The 14,675-nt window shown below is 43.8% G+C and overlaps 1 protein-coding gene across 2 annotated transcripts in view; it reads right to left on the bottom strand.

Moving 5' to 3' along the window:
- LTK (leukocyte receptor tyrosine kinase) overlaps positions 1-14,675 on the bottom strand; it is a 160,971-nt gene that overhangs the window by 68,691 nt on the left and 77,605 nt on the right. The window contains exons 5-8 of one of the 2 annotated variants that reach the window (XM_043548470.1): positions 7,532-7,671; positions 4,474-4,611; positions 2,598-2,753; positions 1,495-1,595 (exon numbers count right to left, since the gene is read on the bottom strand). In XM_043548470.1, the coding sequence (XP_043404405.1) occupies positions 1,495-1,595; positions 2,598-2,753; positions 4,474-4,611; positions 7,532-7,671 (535 nt within the window). The remainder of the gene's footprint in view (positions 1-1,494; positions 1,596-2,597; positions 2,754-4,473; positions 4,612-7,531; positions 7,672-14,675) is intronic. The other variant, XM_043548471.1, reaches the window with a different exon arrangement.

The raw sequence follows: 14,675 nt of genomic DNA, 5'->3' as shown, positions 1-14,675 counted from the left end.
CAAATCTGTCACATATCTCTTCCCCTTTCAGAGCACACTGGATGGATATACAGATGGAGTTCACACACACCCGCATTGCCCCAGAACTTCTGGGTTTGAAGCTGAGACTTGAACCTGCCACTTCCTCCTCCTCCTAGTCTGCTAGGGAGTGGGTGCTACTTCCTTCCTTAATGTGCCACCCACCAAAGATATATGCTGGGGTTTCTCTCCCACTGGAATGATGTACGAAGCACCCCCTTGAAAGGCTGGGTGGTCAAGAGAGACCTAGCCCCCTGTGAAGCTGGTCTTAACCGAGCACTAACTCCTGAGCTCTGGTTACCCCATGTCAAGTGGGGAAGGGATTCAGGGCTCACCTGCTCTGGCATTCCTTCTCAGGATCTTGATTTCCACCTGTGCGCTGTGTGTATATGAAGAAACCATTTCCCTCCTCAGGGACTGTTTGCTCTCTCTGCTCCATCTCCATGAGGGTCAAGAGCTGGGGTTCCCTGTGGTAACACCTCCCTTTCTAAGGTAAAGGGAGGCAGGCAACTTGTCTCCATGGCCACTGAATCTGACCTCTTTGTGTCTGCACTTGATCCCGCCGGGCTCACTCCACCTGTAGGGAACTGAGCAGCCTTCCTCCCTTCTCCCAACACAGGTTCATTTGTGTTCTCACAGACACTCACCTCTTCTGTGAGTGATCAAAGTCGCCTGTTCGCCATGTAGCACAACTGAACTCTGGCTCAAACTTTCAACATAATTTTCCCTAAAATATCAGATGGAATATCTTCTAATACTCCCTACCACCAGCAACCCTTATTGCTCCTGGGTATTTACAAGGATCTGTCCTACAGGCGGACAAATGGTTTTACTCTTGGAACTTGTAGCCACATCTGACTGCCTTCCAACACCTGATGAGATTTCAGCACATGGGGCATCACAGCGGTGTGGGCCGTGCTGGTGTCCCTCAATCCCTGGAATGTCACTGCATTAACTTCGGCCTTCACCCCCCATTAGGAATCTGGTGTTTCTGTTCCCATGAATGAGAGTACAACGAGACATATGCTCTAATGCCTGAGACGTGAGCTCAGCCACATGTACACTATATGCCCCAAATGAGCTAGCTGTGTTACTCACTCCCTCCAATGGCCAAGTAGCAGATCCCCCACTCAGGCTGGACGATCTGTATGTTAGCCAGCCATGATGCATTGCCAGGCCCCTGGCATCTGAGCCCTGAGCAGTTTGCCTTGTTCTCTGACAATCAAAACACTGCAGATCTCTGGGATCTCTCTTTGGAGGTTGGGGATGCCATTTGACTGTGGTGGGATGCACCTGCCTGCCCATGCTTCGGGGTCTGATGGTTGGCTAGATGGGTTGTGTGGTCAGCCACTCTAATTTCCAATGTTCCCAGGCTGTTTGGCATACAGAGAGATAGGGAAGGTAGCCATCATACAGGAACAGGGACCTGTAAACTGCGGATTAGCTCCACAAGGATGCTAAAACTGAACAATATACCTGGTAGTCTCCACTGGCAAGACTGGCTGGCAGGCTGGCACTGTAAGCCCTGGCAACATCACCTGTCTGATTGCTGTCTGCTCGCAAGTACAGGAAGTGCCCTGTGAGCAGAACAATGAATTAGAAAAAAATGGCGTCAGTTCATCCAGACAACAAGAAATCTTCGTTGATGGATGTTCGCGTACTGGATACCCACTGCCTGCTGATTAGAGAGGAAGCTTGTTTAAAAAAAAGTCTGGCGTTTTTCTTTTTCATGCATTTGTAAAATAATTTCACATCATTGTGCTGAAAGCTCTGTGACAGAAAGGCATGATAGAAGCCACATTAGGGGCATGGATCTCTCACGGAGGTAGTAAACTTAGATACATTGGTGCCCTGAAAACCTATGGAAAAATGGATTTTAGCAGCATGGGAGCTGAAATCGCAAGACCTTCATTGGACCATCAGCGAGTGCACCTCCTACACCTTTCCATACAATGGCTTGTGGGCACAAGAACTGGAATTCACAGTGAGCTCCCCCACAACCAGTACTCCTACCACATTCTCTCCAGTGATTCTTGCTGGGAGCAGCTTGGACTGAACTACCTGTTTCTGGTCCCTTGTCCCCAGAAAGGAAGGTCTAGCTAGGTTCTTAGGAGAAAGAAAAGGACTAAGAGAGAGAGGAGCAATGAAGCTGCAATCCTAGGGCCTATGTTACAAAAAGAATTGTGCTAACTCATGGTTCTAAGCCACAGCTAGGGCAGTGTTATCACAAGCATTTTCTATCCATGCAAGCAAGAGAAAAAACATGCTATACCATGAACACCCCTAATCTTGGCAGAGAACCTTGAACCAGGATGGGTTTTTTTGTAGCTGACCTTTGCTAGTTTTTAGCCCTAGTTCACAGAGGCTCTAGCCTCCCTGTGTGTTCCTTCCAAGCTGACTGATGTTCTTTTGGATCTTTTTAATATAGGTCTTTGAACCAGGACTGAAACCACACTGGGCTCAGTTTAAACACAGTCCTAGCTAATGCTGATGAACGCAAAGGTGATTTGGTGAGGTGGGCCAAAGAATTTTAAAACCATTTCCATAAAACATGTTTGAGACTAGCGAGAGGAACATACCTCTGGTGGCTAGCAAGGCAGATCCCATGAATGGAGCTTCTTGTGTCATTTCTTCAAAGCCCCTGATGGACCAGGAAGGAGATGCAGTGTCATTCAATATCCAGCCACAGGGACCCTGCTCAAAAGAACAGTGTGCTCCTGCTGGGAGACTGTCTGCTGGAAAGGATTAGAAAAAATGGGGGTATTTCACACAGATCTGATTAGGGAGCAAAAGAGCAAGAAAACTGTAAAGTCACTAAGGTCACTTTCACTATGTTTCTCTAGGGAGCTACAAAGGTAATACCCTATAGTCTTCTACCAAGAGAGAAGGTGGGTGAAGTAATATCTTGTATTGGATCAACTTCTGTTGGTGAAAGAGACAAGCTTTTGAGATTACACAGAGCTTTTCTTCAGGTCAACACTGCATATTAGTCTTCTACCAAGAAATGGCCAAATGGCTTATTAGTTTATTTTCATGTATAATAGTCACCCACCAAAAAGTCAATACTCATCACTTAGTAGTATGAGAGATACTGCTGTTATTTCTTATTCTAAGTGCAGTGGAAAACTCTGGTTCCCGAGAACCCACCATGTGGTAACTGTTTGGTGACTGCTTTATGGGATACCAACAGATATCCCAGGGGTCCCCATGTCGTTTGTAAAGGTGGTAGAATGGCTATTATAGTAACTGTGAGTAAATTTAGAACAAATAAAATGACACTTCCTCAGATGGCATATAGTCAGCCTATGGAATTCTCTGCCATGGTGCATGAGTAAATCACTGTATCTGCATTTTTGAAAGGATAGTTTTCTGACCAATAACATTTGCGGTGATTCTAAGGATGGTCAGTGCTTCCATCCGATCAGGATAGGGTCTGGAAGGGATTTCTCCCCCAGTGAGACAGGTATAAAAAGAAGAGCTTTTGTCTTCCTCTGAAATAGCAGGAACTGTGCCAGGAAGGATACCAGACTTGGTAGGCTAGTGGTTTGATCCTGTATAGAAAATCCTATATTCCTCACCCCAGGAGTGCGTTCCGTATGGCTATCCCAGGTCCAAGTACCCAGTTAAACTAGGTAGATAAAATATCTAAGTAATCTCTATATGTAATCAATTTAATTAATCTATTTCACTTTCTAAATTATTATTCTTCCTGATTGGCTGAATAGGTAGAAAAGAGTTTTTTAACAATATCAGTCTGGTTTGTAGCTTTGGGTATGCATTTTTGATTAAAATTGTTTTTATATGCACCTGGTGTGTGGGATAGGTGTATTTTATTATATAAATCAATACATACATACATACAGTGAGTGGTTAGGTTAATCCCAGGTGTCTACTTCTAATGGTATCTCAAGGGATATATTTCTTGACTAGTTATATCCTACTAGTAGTTGGTAGATGGTATAGTGACCCACAGAAATTTGTGGAGAAATACATCCTAATTCTGACTATAGATTGGGTGGAACGCCCTTTTTTAAGTGCTCACTGAGCCGTCTTGGCCGTTTGGCTTTGGGGTGGGGGTGGGGGAGTTTTACTGATGCAATTGGGATGACAAATGATACCTCTAGGGGAATTCTGCCTCCCAAAATTAAAAATTCTGTGCACAATAATTTAAAATTCTGCATATTTTATTTGTCAAAATAACACAATATAATCACGCTCCTGCTGTCATCCGCGAGCCCCAGCCACCCAGGGCTGACAGCGGAAGCCCCACTTGAATGTAACAGGTGTGGGTGGGAGTGCTGGGGGAAAATCACAAATTCTCTGTGAAAAAATAAAATTCTGTGGGGAAGATTAATTCTGTGCAAATTCCACATTGTGCCATGGCACAGAATTCCAGCAGGACTAAAATGAGGAACGACTGAAGGAACCCATTAAGGGAGCAAGTTTCTTTCTCACCACATATGGCCTCTTCATCCTCTTTGGTAGGGCAATCACTGTGAAAATCACAGACCTGCAGGTGGCTGACACAGCCCCCACGTGGGCACGGGAAAGTGGAGCCCTTGTTGGATGTGGAAAGATTCTTGCTTTCTTTTTCTAAAGGGTACAAAGCAAGAAGACCAGAGAGAGGAGTCAGCAGAAGGTCTAGAGCAGGGCTTTGGTTTGGATGGTTCCTCAGTCACACTCATGCTCCTTCCCCCTGGCTACATTATAAAGACAATCAGTCCATATAATAAAGTAAAATAATAAAATAAATAATAATAATAATAAATACTCATTTAATTTCAATGTTTGTGCCAGAAAGTCTCTGAGCCTGTAACAAAATGTAGCTGAAAAAGCAATGTTGTTGAGTGAACAATCAGTAGAACTAGCTTGCAAATGAACCAAACCTGCACCACCTTAGTAATAGTACATAAACATCTTGCAGCCCACCCTAAACCAAACATTAATCTACAGGCAAAGGGGGGCAGCATTCTAAAGGTGCAGACCCTGCACTGAGAAGGCCCTGCTCCCTATTCTCTCAAGACTGTGTCATGGAACTGTCAGCAGTTCCAGTGAAGTTGTTCCCAGATGTTGCTAAAGATAGTCCCCCGATAGACTCTATATCATTTAAGGCTTTCAATAAATGTGAGACCTTGAAATGCATTCCCTGGATAATAGATGATCTTTATGGCTAGTAGATTTAGCACTGGTTTCAAAAGATTCCCTTAGGGCACTCGGGTTATCAAATGGACCTGATTTATTGTGTTCTTTCCCAATTCCCTCCCACCATCTCCCCATACTTATTTGTACTTGCATGAAATTCAAAACCACAGCCATGTGTATAAATTATCCTCTCTGGCTTAAATCACTCAAGTTCCCTGCCACAGTGGGGGTTTTATTTTTTGCACACAACACTTTGCACACATAAAACACATAAATGATGCAACAGTCAAGAAGATTATATTCAAAATTTAGATTTTGTTTAAAAAACCTAAAGTAAATTAAACAGAAAAAACTAATAGGATCAGAACATTTTAAAAAGTCGGTGAAAACAGTATTTTGTTGGATATTTGTAAATTTAAAGCTTTTTCTGCAGTTTGCAAGCCAGAACCAACAGCATGATGCTAGTGCAGGAGAACCATAAAATGAAGCTGAATATGGCCGTGATCCTGCGTACTGCTTTGAGCAAATGGACCCCTGCACCTGTAAGGAGCAACACTGAGGTCAGTGAGGCTCTACACAGGCTCAGGGGTCTGACTGCATGCAGCGCTTAGTAGGATCAGGGCCTATAACTACAAGGTGAAACTGCCCAAGCTAGTTTCATTGCCAAGCTGAATGAACTACATGAAGTAAAAAGCAGCATACATGGTGAAAAACAAACTAGATTCTAATTGTTCTTTTTTTAATAATCTGAGACAGAGGTTCTGAACTCGGAAGTGCCAAACAGGTTTCATGTAGACATGACCACCCTCCTTCGCTTTATGACTATATGGTGGAGGGGGTCGGGAAGCAGTAAAAACCTTTTTGTGTCAGAACATAGGGTCACAGTGTGGAAAAGATTGGGAAGTACTGCTCTCATGTATTAGTGACACAGGTAAAGGTTTTTAATCTCAACAATGGCCCTTTAAGTAAAGAAAAAAAAATCAAACCTTTATAAACAACATAGACAATTTTTTAGAACGATTCATGTGTGCTTCTAGGGCAGCGATGGGCAAACTTTTTGGCCTGAGGGCCACATCGGGATTCCAGAAATATATGGAGGGCTGAGTAGGGAAGGCTGTGCCTCCCCAAACAGCCTGGCCTCCACCCCCATTCACCCCCTCCCACTTCTCGCCCCCTGACTGCCCCCCTCAGAACCTCCGATCCATCCAAACCCCCCTGCTCCTTGTCCCCTGACTGCCCCCTCCTGGGACCCCCCACCCCTAACCGTCCCCCCGGGACCCCACCTCTCCTGCCAACATAGTGCTGTCCACACCAGCACTTTTGTCGGTAAAACTTATGTCCGTCAGGGGTGTGAAAAAAAAAAACTTTTGCCAACACAAGTGCTAGTGTAGACAAAGGTGCTGGTGTAGGCTGGGTGAGGTAATATCTTTTATTGGACCAATTTCTGTTGGCGAGACAGACAAGCTTTTGATCTACACAGAGCTCTTCCTCAGATCAGGAAAGGTACTAAGAGCGTCCCAGCTAATTACAAGATTGAACAGATAGTTTAGCAAAAATAGTTACCACATATTCTGAGGGACCATTAAAGGTGAAGTGGCACATTCAAACCCATGTAGTCTTTAGGACAAAAAGCAGGGTTAGTGGATTACAGATTGTTGTAATAAACCATAAGTCCAGTGTCATTCTAAAGACCATGGTTTTTAGTGTCTAGCAAAATTATGAAGTTATGTTCCCAAGCCTGTCTTCTGAAAGTGTTGTGCAGGTTTCCTTTGAGGATGGGGACTGATAGGGCAGATATAGAATGATCGCTTTGTGAAAAGTGTTCACCCTACCAGTGATATGATGTTTTTGTCTTTTATTATTTCCCTGGGTGAGCTCATTCGAGAGCATAGTGATTGTCTGGTTTCACCCACATAGCTGTTATTGGGGCAGTTAGTGCAATGGATGAGGTACACCACATGTTGTGATAGGCATGCATGGGACCCCAGGATCTTGAAAGGTGTGTGCAGGTTTTTCATCTGTAGTTCTGGCAGGGTCTGGTGCTGCTTTGAGTTGGTGGGTCCTGGTCTGTGTGGAGCTTGCTTCTGATGATGAGTTTGGAGAGGTTGGGAGGTTGTTTGAAGGCCAGAAGAGTGGGTTTATGAAAAATTTCTTTCAGGATGGATTCACCATCAAGTATGGGTTGTAATGGTTTCATGACTCTATGGGTTTTAGCATGGGGTGGGAGGTGACAACTAGGGGTATGCGGTTGGAGGGAGTTATTGTGGCCTTCTCCTAGATCATACTCAACAATTTTAGTCAGTGTCCTTTTTTCGTTTCCAGCTCCATTCATTTAGATTTTCCAGCTCTTACTAGATGTGTTGGAACCTACCATGGAAGCAGTCCCTGAACTGCAAGGAGCCCAATGCCAATAGCCCAGCCCCTTGTGCTCCACAGGTTGAATACAGCAGGGAGATCTCAAAAGGCCTCTCCACTTCACCGATCTGAGCCATGAGTACTTTCCACTTGACCCTATAACAAGACAACAAACAGCAATCACACACATGTTGTGCACCTGGGTACCTCACCTACTTAGGCACCTTTGTAAACCCCACTAGGTGCCTATCTACATCATGAGGCACCTAAATACCTTTAAATATCAGGCCCAGGATGCTGACTCCCTTCCTTGTTTCTAGCTGCTAAATCGCTTTAAAAGGCAGCTAAAAATACATAAAATACATTCCTAATATTACATTTCCATGCAAGAAGTTGCTGTGCTAGCCACCAAGATGTTATGTTATTGTCAAAGGTCTACTGGATCACAAAAGGATGGGGAGGTGGTCTACACCATGGTGAACAGGAGGTTTGCACAAGACACTCTATGAAGATGTGGTGCATACTATGAAAACATGAGAGCCCCTGTTATAAGCACATAAAATTGTGTAGAAATGTCAGCAGCTTTAAATGTTTATGGCCTTTCCCATTTACGTCAGCCTGTGTTAACTGATTATCTACCTAATTCATTGCCAGTGTTTGACATCAACCACACACCCTTTCTCTGTCAGAGGATGCTGCTATCCTTTCCCATCTTCTCTCCCCCACCATCCCTTTGGAGGTTCACCCGCCCCTAATCAAAACCAGCGCAGCCCTTAACCTTTTCAGAAGATGAAAATATTTCCCCTTTTCACACTTTTGGCATTTCAGGCAGAATTATAGCTTTCCCAAGATTGTAATATCATTTCATTCCGTTTCAGAAATCTCCAGCTCTGAAGCACAACTCTATTACATCTGCCACAGAGCTAAGTAACCAAGAGCCTCCAGCAATGAGATGTGATTGTTTTACTAATTATTATATTACAGTGTAGCCTTCAGGAATCTTCAGCACTAAGCTAGAAATACATTTATCTCTGCCACAACACCACACAAAATCCAAGACCATTCAGCTCTGGACCACAGCACCACCATTTCCATTATATTACCTGCTATACTATAGCCACCATGTTCCTCCAGCACAGAGACGCAGCTTTGTTACCTCCACTGTAACACAGCACATTGCCCACATTGTCCAACTGAGTCACGACTGCATCATCACACCAGAGCAGCCAGGAACCTCTAATACTCAGTCACAGTCACATTACCACCATTCTGTATTGCAGCAGATCATCCAAGAACCTCCAGCACTGACTCATGACTTCATGACCTCCATTATACATTATAGTATTGTATCCAACAAGCTCCAGCACTGAGACTTGACTCCATTAATTCCACTGTACAGTATGACAGCACAGCACCTAGAAACTGCAAGTGATATGTAGCTTTGCATCACCCAGAATGCTTACATGTACGCCTTGTTACCAAGGAGCACTGCCCAGGTATTCCCTAGGGCAGCTGTATTCTGACACACACACTCCGGTCCAAAGTCCAACTGCAGCAAGTTCTCTAAATGCATAAATATTCCACTTTCTTTGCTTGGTCCTGGTATGCAAACAGGGCCTATTCAGAGCCAATTTAATTTTCTTAATGGAATCAGGAACAAAACCTTTAGTATATACAGCAGAAGATGGATCATTGAAGCTGGCTTTCAGATAAGCCCAGCCTGGCAATACCTTTACTATCGATTTTACGTCAGGCTAGAGCTCAGTAACCTGGTTAATATTACTACACTTACAGATCATACAGACATTGAAACTGCTGTGTATACTCTTAGGGGCTCTCAGAGCCTGACATGTCTCTGGGCAATTTGCAAGGAAAGAATAAGAGTATGAACCTGCAAACAACTTGATGTTTAATTCAAGATAATTCAGGATGCATTGTGTGGCCCTAGTAATTTCTATTGTTCATCAATATTCTTAGCACTAGGAGGCTTGCAGCCTCTCTGTCTCCCTCTGTTGAACAAAGCCCTTTCCCCCCAATTCTGACCAGTCCCTTCTACTCAATGCCTTACTATCTCCAACAAAGAGAGCTGCTGTTGAATTTCCAGGAACAATATTTAAGAGTCTGCTTTATTAAGAATGATGAGTTCAACTACACGAGCAGGAGAGTTGGAATGTTCTCTAAGCTATAGGGATAGATTCTGACACAGATGTGACACTATGCTAAATCAGAGAACACCTGAAGTAGAAGCATTATATCAGCTATTTCGTTTCTCTGGTGGCTGGTGTGAAAAAGGCAGCTAGGAGACTAAGGGAGTTAGCCAGCTGGTGAGTATCTGTACTTCTCTCTTATTGCTATTGATTAATTTTTGGGGGCAAAAAAGGAGAAACTTTTGTGTGCTGGGAACTTGCCTCCGAGTTTGGGAGGGCTCCAGGCTGCTTTGCTGTGTTTGGTGTGTGCACATGGAAGTTTGGTTGCTGACTGTCTGGGCTAGATCACCCTGCAGTTAGGTGAATAAGTGCCTGACTCCTAGCAGGGCTCTAGCGGGACTCTTTTAAGGGCCCTAGAAAGGCTCTTTGATGTGACAACAGAGCAGTTTTTTTGAATAGGCTAGTGATTACAGGTGGCTGAGGGAGAGGGGGTAAGTCACCTATTCCAGCTGTGTGTGGGGCTCAGGCTTTGAAAACCATGCAGACTCCCACCTGAGAAATTAAAGGAGTGAGCCAGCTGAGTTTAGCAGCAGAGGAAGGCAGGGAGGTAGGGTTTGTTTCAACTTACAGGTACTCTGCAAGGAAGAACCTGCAATGGGAGGAAAACGGCACATTGCCAAAAGCACTACTTGTTCTGCCTCTGCCTGCACCTGTGGGGGCCCTAGCTAGACAGGCATTCTGGCCCTGGAGGCTTCTACCCAGACGCTGGTCTTGACTTGCTGGACATGTGTCCTGCATGTCCCTGATGAAGAAAGCCAGGCAGGGGAAGCCAGCTGGTGTAGAAAGGTGCCTGTTGGTAGAATCCCTCAGGAAGTAGGTAAGAAAGCTGCAGGAGGAGATGGCTCATTGGTATAGCATCCAGGAGCAGGAGGACTTCATCAATAGGATGCATATGGAGACATCCAGGATGGAGGATGCTAGCCAGCTACAGATGGCTACAGCGGCCCCCAATGGGGAAGGAGACCCAGCTGCTCTAAGGGGAGGAGACTGGTTGCTGGCCACCTCGAGCTGTAGGCAGCACTTCATCGATCCAGTTCCCCATTGCAACAAGGTCAAGAACTGGGACTGGAAAAAGGAGGTGAGGAGCAGACCACAGTGGCTGAAGAAGAGGAGCCACCTGCCCCCAAGTCCAGGAGGCTCATGGTCACCACAAGCAAGAGGAAGAGACACAAGTGGTGTTATTAAGAACTCTCTTCTGAATGGGATAGAGGCATCCATCTGCTGACCTGACTTGATGTCCTTACAGGTGTGCTGCCTGTCTGGAACCTGCATCCAAGACATTACATAAAGGCTGCTAAAGCTCATCTGTTCTTCTTACCACTATCCCATGCTGCTCATTCACATGGCACTAATGATACTGTCAAGTATAAACCTGAGCAGATCAACAGTGATTACAGGGCTCTGGGAGCAAGGGTGAAGGAGTCAGGGGTGCTGGTGGTGTTTTTGTCCATCCTTCCAGTTGAGAGTAAAGGGCCCAGGCAGGGACAATGACATCCTTGAGATGATCAGTTGACTGCACAGATGGGTATCAATGAGAGAGCTTTGGCTTCCTCGACCCTGAGATGCTGTTCCAGAAAGGAGGACTGCTAGGAAGAAATGGGGTCCACCTGACTACAAAGGGGAAGAGCATCTTTGCACACTGACTCTCCAATCTAGTAAGGAGGATTTTAATTTAGGTTAAAAGGAGGCAGGTGGCAAAAGCCCACAAGTAAGTATTAAAAAAAGGTGGAATGAACAGAGAACTAAGTGTTGGGGGGTAAATGGAAAATTACAATTGGGCTGTAGGAGCCACAAGAGGGATAACAGTGATGGAATCTGCTCATCATCTTAGATATCTATACATAAATGCAAGGCACATCGGGAATAAACAGGAAGTACTGGAATTATTCGTACATGAGCTAAATTATGACTTAATTGGAATCACAGAGACTTGGGATAAATCTCATGACTGGGATATTGGTATAGAGTGGGTATAGCTTGTTCAGAAAAGACAGGCAGGGAAAAAAGAGAGGACATATTGCATTATGTATCAAGAATATATACACTTGTTCTGAGGTGCACAAGGAGGTCAGAGGCAGAAGAGCTGACAGTCTCTGGGTGAAGAAAAAGGGTAAAAATCAGGGACAGTATCATGGTAGGGGGTCTACTGTAAACCACCAAATTAGGAAGAGGCGAGGATGAGGAGATGGAACAATTAACAGAAATAACCAAAACACAAGACCCAATGTTAATGGGCGGGGGGGAGTGTCTTTAACTACCCAGACATCTGTTGGAAAAGTAATATGCCAAAACAGAAAATGTTTTTGGAATGTACTGGGGACTACTTTTTGTTGCAGAAGATGGAGGAAGTAACCAGAGGGACGGCCATTTTAGACTTGATTCTGACTAACAGGGAGGAATCGGTTGTGAATCTGAAGGTTGAAGGCAATTTGGGTGAAAGTAATCATGAAATAACAGACTTCATGATTCTACGGAAAGGAAGAAGGGGAGCAGCAGAATAAGGACAACGGCCCTCAAAAAAGCAGCCTTTAACAATCTCAGAGAACAGGTAGGTAAGGCTCCATGGAAAGAAAAGCAAAGTGAAAAAGGAGTTCAGGAAAGCTGGCAGTTTCTCAAAGAAACAATATTAAAGGAACAGCAGCAAACTATCCCGATGTGAAGAAAAGATAGGAAGAATTGTAAGAGGCTGATATGGCTCCTTAAAAAAGGAGCTCTTTTAATTACCTGAAAATCAAAAAGGAATCCTACAAAAAATGGAAATGGACAAATTGCTAAGGATGATTACAAAAAAATAGCACAAGCATGTAGGGACAAAATCAGAAAGGCTAAGGCACAAAATGAGTTACACCAAACAAGGGACATAAAAGGCAGTAAGGAGAGGTTCTATACATACATTAGGAGCAAGAGAAAGACTAAGGAAAAGGCCGGGGTGAAGGAGTTGGTAGCGCAGGTGGTGTTTTCATCCTTTACTTGGCAAGGAAGGGAAGCTAATAATGGGCAACATTAAGAAGGCTGAAGTGTTAAATGCCTAATTTTGCTTCAGTCTTCACTAAAAAGGTAAATTGTGACCAGATACTTACCACAATTAATATTAACAACAAAAGGGAAAGAACACAATGCAAAATAGGGAAAGAACAGGATAAAGAACATTTAGGAAAGTTGGATGTATTCAAGTCAGCAGGGCCTGATGAAATTCACCTTAGCATATTTAAGGAACTAGCTGAAGCAATCACAGAACCATTAGCAATTTTCTTTGAGAACTCATGGACAGTGGATGAGTTCCCAGAGGACTTGAGAAGGGCTAACATAGTGCCTATTTTTAAAAATGGGAATAAAGAGGAACCGTGGAATTCTAGACCAGTCAGCCTAACTTTGATACCTGGAAAGACATTGGAACAAATTATTAAACAATCAGTCTGTGAACATCTAGAGGATGATACAGCTATAAATAATAGCTAATGTAGATTTGTCAAGAACAAATAATACCAAACCAAACTAATTTCCTTCTTGGACAGGGTTACTGGCCTACTGAATAGGGGAGACGCAGTAGACATTGTCAAAAGCCTTGCTAAAATCAAGATATACCGAGTCCCACATGATATTCTCATAAGCAAACCAAGAAGAGAGTCCAGAGGAAAGCAACAAGGAATGATGAAAGGTTTAGAAAACTTAGCCTATGAAGAAAGATTTAAAAAACTGGGCATGTTTAGTACTGAGAAAAGCAGATTGAGGAGGAATCAGATAACAGACTTCAGATATGTTAAGGGCTGTTATAAAGACAATGATCATCAATTGTTCTCCATGTCCACTGAAGGTAGGACAAGAAATAATGGGCTTAATCTGAAGCAAAGGAGGTTAGATATTAGGTTAGGTTAGATATTAGGAAAAACTTTCTAACTATAAGGAGAGTTAAGTAATGGAATAGGCTTCCTAAGGAGGTTGTGGAATCCCATCATTGGAGGTTTTTAAGAGCAGGTTAGACAAACCTGTCAGGGATGGTCTAGGTATACTTAGCCCTACCTCAGCACAGGTGATTGGATTAGATGATCTCTCGAGCTCTTTTCCAGTCCTACATTTCTATGATTCTAAGATTGCTTCAGGACTTCAGAATTTATTCAGAGATTACCTAAAGTATGAGAGGCTTTCTAGATAAAGACGTCAAACATCAATCCATCTCAGGCTCAGATTTGTCTCCTCTTAGGAATTGTACCCAAAGTCCATTTCAGAGAGGCACAGAAATCCAAGTTCCATTTCTTCTCCTGTCAGGGATTATAGCACAGAGATCCAGTTCTAGCTCATTTCCTCTCTGAGGCTACACCCAGGGTCCATTCCAGGTTGCCACTGATTTAATCTCCTTGTTACAAGTGAACTGAGAGATTGAGGGAGTTTTCTCCATATCTGATCCTAGGGCAGACTTTGTTATTGGATGGGTTTCACTTTGGACAGTTTCCATTAAGTGGCAGACTGGATTGTGTTGACCCACATGACCAGAATGTAATAGATTCTAGGTATATTGGTGGCACCAACCCGAGATAAGCCTTATTTCAGTAGCAGAGAGCTCTTGCTGATGTGGATTATGGACCTGCTTCTACAGTCCTGAAATTTACATTCACACACGTAGAACAAGACCCAGCATCTAACTCTAGCAGTAACTTCTGATATCTGAGTGAGGATTATTGTCCCTTTAGCTGGTGTTGATCAATAATCAGGAATATGGGACTTCCTATACTAGAACAAACAAGTGATTTGTTTGCTCTGGTACCTTGTGTCCCACTGTGGCCAATGCCTAGTATTTTAGAGGAAGGAGGAAAAAATGAACACAATACACCTGGATATTTGAGCATTACCATACCATTGAAGAGAAAAGCACTTCCTGTCCCCAGGTAGTGGTCATCTTTTCCCCTGAAGAATGAGAATTAGCAGCTCCTCTTCATTCTAGATAGTGCAACTACG

This window comes from Chelonia mydas, chromosome 6, assembly GCF_015237465.2.
Source record: "Chelonia mydas isolate rCheMyd1 chromosome 6, rCheMyd1.pri.v2, whole genome shotgun sequence".
Taxonomy (NCBI): Eukaryota; Metazoa; Chordata; order Testudines; family Cheloniidae; genus Chelonia; species Chelonia mydas.
The sequence above is the reverse complement of the archived record's forward strand: the minus strand, read 5'-3'. Positions and strand labels throughout refer to the sequence as shown.